Raw genomic sequence first — 5,239 nt, forward strand, 5'->3', positions numbered from 1 at the left:
CGCCCTCTGGCCGTCATGGAGGACCATCGTTCTCCCGGATTTATCTAATGGAAGCAGAGCGGCTCTACAGCAGCTTTCCTCGGGCCAGCATCCCGCTTAGCTTCTCAGAAAACCACACCCTGCCCTCGCAGAACAGAAGAAAAAAAAAAATTCCCTCTGGCTGATCCAAAACGAAGCCAAGCGATGCCAGCCGCAGCTCCGAGCACTCGGAGCTGCCGACCTGGCCCCATTCCGACAAAGCCGCGCCCCGGTGGGCTCGGGCTCCGTCCCCGGGGCGGAGGCTCCGCTCCCTCCGCCCCAACCCCGGCTCGCCCCCGCCCCATCCCGGCTCCTCTCCCCGCGGGCCGCACCGCGCGTGCGCGGCCTGGGCACGATGGCGCGGCCTGAGGGGCCCCCGACGCTGCCCGAGCCCCTGCGGCGGCGGCTCGTCTCCTTCAGCAGCTCCGTGTTCAGCGACAGCCACCGCGCCGCGCTCGATCACGTCCCCCGCGCTCCCCCGGGCTTCCCGGGCTACCGCGCAGGTACCGCGCGGGCCGGGCCCTGTACGGGCCGGGCGGGCGGCGGGGCCGGGCCCGGGGCTCTCCTGCCCAGCCGTGCCCGGGGCTCTCCTGCCTGCTGGGGCCGGGCCCGGGGCTCTCCTGCCCTCCGGGGCCCACCGGAGGCACCGCTCGCCCGAGCTGCTCTCCCCGCTGGCTTTCTCTTTGTTGACCCTGCCCGTCGTGGTGAGCGATGGCTGCGCCCATCGCGTCGCCAGTGGAACCTGCGGGCCGTTCTGTAACCTCTAGAGAGTGGCCATGGAAATGCGCGCATTACGCCTACGCAGAAAGGCTGTGTTGATTCCAGCCGATAAATCCCTTCTAAGCAGATCAAATTAATCAAGTAGACGTCCTTATTTCAAGACAGGAGTTCTCAATTCTTTGTGTAGTAACACTGCTAATACTTACTAACTAGTTCTTCATTTCATTTATCAACGATTTCAGAAGTAGCTTCTATCTTTAGTCTTTTTTTCTTCAGCTTCCTGTTTTGGAGATTACTCCTATGTTAATATCCAATCCGCTGAAACCAGTTGCAAATTATTGGACATCGGGATTTCAAAAATGAAGTTTTACACGTACATATCTTGGTGAGTTGCTGTAGCAACTGGCCATTGCAGTACTGTCTAGCTTGTTTATTAATTTTAGCAGTCCCTGCAAATAAGCATTAGTTTAATTTAGGGATAGAAAAATTAATTAGAATTTGCTTATATTGCTTAAACATTCATCCAAACACAGTTTTGGAACTTGCATAGAATTTATAAATAGCAATGCCATGTCAAGGAAACCTTTAAAATACCTTAACATTGTAATCACAATTGAAATTAGAACTGTTGGATTCTCTGTTTTTAAGTAAATTTTTCCTTAAGACTGGCTTTGTAGGTCCATTATAAAATCGTAAGTACAGAATTTACTGCCCACATGTTGGAGTTTGGGACTTGCTTTTTTCTACATTGCATTGTGTGATTGCATTTTGTTCTCTACAGACTTGAAAGGATGAACTTTAGTTTGACACGTATTTGAAACTGTTATTTCATAAGGATCAGATGAATTACTGACTTCCATCCAAGTGTCTATTTAAATAAAAGGTTGAAAAGGAAGAGTGGGCCCTGCAAGCCTACTGTCTAGCAGCTCTCTTGAGCTAAGCCTCAGTCAGAGATGGAGTAAGGTAAAAGCCACCAGGTAGCCAACAACTGGATGCTCAACTTGAATATATGACTAAATGATAAAAACACTTTGTCCCAGGAGCCAAAAGGTGTCTTAGATTCCAGGAAATTATGTAACTCCAGATAGGGTGTGAAGATTTCCTCTGAATAAATAAAAATATTTTTCTTAAGATTTAATTTGACTGGGAAGAGTCAGATTACTGACCTGGATGACGATAAGATGGAGCAGTATCTTTCTGTCATATTTACAGCAAGGGTGATAAAATCTTCTTTCTCTCTACAGATTGTGAAATCCTTTCCAGTTTGCCACTGCAGATGTCCCTCTATTTCAATGTTTATTTCTTCCCGTTTTGGTGGCTCATCACAGTTGCCATCCTCTACCTGAAGGTGAGAAGGAGGGAAAAGTGCTGGTTTGTAAATGTGTATTACATCAAACACAGCCTAGTTTGGGATACAGCTCACACACTGATGGAGGAATTCATGGAAACTGGAGCTTCAGGAGTGTATGTATGCCACTACTGCCAGCTGACAGTAGCACAGAGTATCTTCATTTAATCACAGACAACATGGCGAGAGGAAACTTGACTTTCTTCTTCCCTTCCAGTATCCAGACTTATCAGATTATTACAAGTTCATCCTGGTCACCGTCATGATCCTGGTCTCTCTGACAGAGCTCATTCGACTGTACCTGGGATATGTGGGCAACCTCCTGGAGAAAGTAAGTTACCAGATGTACATAGTAATTCCTGCAAGAATTTCTGCTTTTGGGAGTTGAACATTAACTGGCAGGCATTTTGTTTAAGAGATTTAAGTTGAGGAGATGGATATTTCTCTTCAGTTGCACTCTGCATCTTCTATTCCCTTGGCATTGGCTTCCACTTAATTTTGTGAATTCCAAGTAGCTTTCCCTCAGAAGAGAGTTCTCTCACTCCCTAAAATTGTTTTGTCAGAAAATAATGTTTGCTTAAAAACACAGGATATGAAAATATGAAACCACCTCACTTTACCTTTCCGTATAATGTGCTGGCTTTTGAAAAATTAGAAAGAAATGTGTTTTCTTCACAAGATTTTTGATTTTTTCATCCCAGCTGTTGGGTTTTTAATAGATGATGTCTCCCTGTTATAGGTGCCTGAGCTGGCTGGGTTTTGGCTCCTGACTCTCCTCCCGCAGTTGCCTATAATTCTCTTCTTGCTATTTAATGAAGGTCTGAAAATCCACTCTCTGGAGCGAGCCATGCACATCATCTTTGCTGCCTTCCTCTCCTTCCAAGTGGTCGCGGCCTTTTTCGCCCTGAGAAGGATGGTGAACACTCTGGCCACTCGCTTCCGCCTGACAGAGTTCCACCGCCTGGAGGAGCAGCGCCCCGCATCTGGCGGTCACAGCCTGGCCACAGGGAGCAGCTCCCAGGGCTGCTAGAGTTCACAGCCTGGCCACAGGGAGCAGCTCCCAGGGCTGGTAGAGTTCACAGCCTGGCCACAGAGAACAGCTCCCAGGGCTGGTAGCGTTCACAGCCTGGCCACAGGGAACAGCTCCCAGAGCTGGAAGGGTTCACAGCCTGGCCACAGGGAGCAGCTCCTGGGGCTGCTAGGGTTCACAGCCTGGCCACAGGGAGCAGCTCCCAGGGCTGCTAGGGTTCACAACCTGGCCACAGAGAGCAGCTCCCAGGGCCAGAAGGGTTCACAGCCTGGCCACTCTGGGAGCAGCTCCTGGGGCTGGTAGGGCCCCCGCTGCCGGCACAGGTCACGCCCCGAGGGCTTCGGGAGGTAACGGAACCCGGCTCAAGGTTGCTACAGTTCTCTTTCCATTTTGTTGGGTCATTCTTTGCCTTCTTGCCTCAGAGGTATTTGAAAAAACTGATCTTGCTCGAGAGCCAGCATTAAACCTCAGAGGCTGGAGTTCATTTCTGCAAGGAAAATCAAAGCCAATTGCATGACTGACTTGAGTGGACTATTTGTGGACTGATACTGAGTGGACTTGGAGAGTTTTGTGTGTTACAAAGTTCTGGCATTTTAAAAACAACAGAAGCCTTTTTCCTCACAGTTTGCACAAAATTATTTTGTTTACAATAAATCTTTTCTACACTTTTTTTTTCTGTTGGTACCAGTTTTGTCTGTCTTCCAGATATGTTGCACATATTTAATGTCTGATACCTCAGTTAGGAAAAAAACCCAACCCAAAACCAAACCAAAAACAAAAGCCTCAAGAAGTCTTGAGGGTCAAAAAGAAGTTAGTGAACAAAGACTACACTTTCAGAGATGGTCTTCCAGGTAATTCCAGCACTTATAAATTCCTTACTACTACACTTGTCATGTAATTTCAAAGGTGTTCATTCCACAAAACTCTTATGCTCATCTCCTTTGCCTTAGTGACATTTTTATCAAGTCAGAGCAGTGCCATTTTCCCAGACAGAGCAGTAACAAAATTACAGCCATTAAAAAAACAGGTTTCTGTCACTGAAAGGCAGAACCTGTTTTTCCCAAGCCAAGGCAAATACCAAGGTTCTCATTCCTGTTATGTGTATTAAATTCTAGGGTATCTTCTGCAGTTTTGATAATGGCTAAAAGTTCACTTTTTCTATCAAGGATTGATGGAGATCAAACATTAAAATAAATTTTTCATCCAAGTACTTTGAGCAGGGCAAGAGTTACCAGTTTTGAAAACTGCCACAAGATGCAAACTGCTGAAAGGATTGGAAGGAAGATGATTCCAACATGAAAAAGGCACATTATGCTTAAAGCTGTTGAATACTTAAAGCTTACAGAACCCCAAGTGAAAAAAAGGCATTAGCTTTACTTTTACCAAAACGTTAATTTTCCTTTCAATCCATGAATGAATGGGACAATAAATTACACTTCAGTTTGCTTCTTCATTTCATTATTATAAGCATATGTTATCAGAGCACATACTCCTTTGTTTTTAAGCAAGCTACCAGCTTGGATTACCTTTTGCACAGAAAGAGAGGAGTTCTCTAAAAGTCTCTCGGTTTTTTAACAGTTAGTATAAAACATTTAGAGCTCTGTAATCAGAGCCTGAGAGGGAGACAGTGAGGTTTAAGCAGGAGTTACATAATTTGAAAAATACTTTTCCAGCATTTGAAAATCCTTGTCAAAACATTCTTAACTGATGCAAGGGAAACATTGGACATATTTTTAATGTCAACCACAGTTTACTACTGGAGAATGCTAAAAACAGGGCTGAAGGAAGGTTTTTAACACCAAGTACATGAAATACAACATGAAGCTGAAAAAATCAACCATACACCAATGCTGGCAACAAGGACCTGGCCTTCAGGCTAAGGCCACGAGGTGTAACTCCAAGTCCTTGCTTTTAGTGATAAAGAAATGATGCATTTGGAAGATCAAATTGCCATGCAAGATAACTGTCTGGAGCCAAAGACATAAGGACACACAGCTGTTTGGGGATGGGGAGGAGGAGAGGGAAATAGAATTAAAAAACATACTGTGAGAAGTATAGTTTCTGGAAGTGCTAATTAGAGACCAGCCTGTGAGGTGAATCTCCAGTAACATATTTGATAAACA

The 5,239-nt window shown here is 45.7% G+C and overlaps 1 protein-coding gene across 1 annotated transcript; it reads left to right on the forward strand.

Moving 5' to 3' along the window:
• The first annotated feature begins 361 nt into the window (after window positions 1-361).
• Window positions 362-3,766, forward strand: TMEM17 (transmembrane protein 17). Its single transcript, XM_033056733.1, has 4 exons — window positions 362-521; window positions 1,983-2,086; window positions 2,304-2,417; window positions 2,826-3,766. Exons 1-4 carry the CDS (start codon window positions 374-376, stop codon window positions 3,114-3,116), a joined length of 657 nt encoding a protein of 218 aa, XP_032912624.1. The 5' UTR covers window positions 362-373; the 3' UTR covers window positions 3,117-3,766.
• The last annotated feature ends 1,473 nt before the right edge of the window (window positions 3,767-5,239 follow it).

The sequence above is a fragment of the Catharus ustulatus genome, chromosome 3 (assembly GCF_009819885.2).
Source record: "Catharus ustulatus isolate bCatUst1 chromosome 3, bCatUst1.pri.v2, whole genome shotgun sequence".
NCBI classification, from domain to species: Eukaryota; Metazoa; Chordata; class Aves; order Passeriformes; family Turdidae; genus Catharus; species Catharus ustulatus.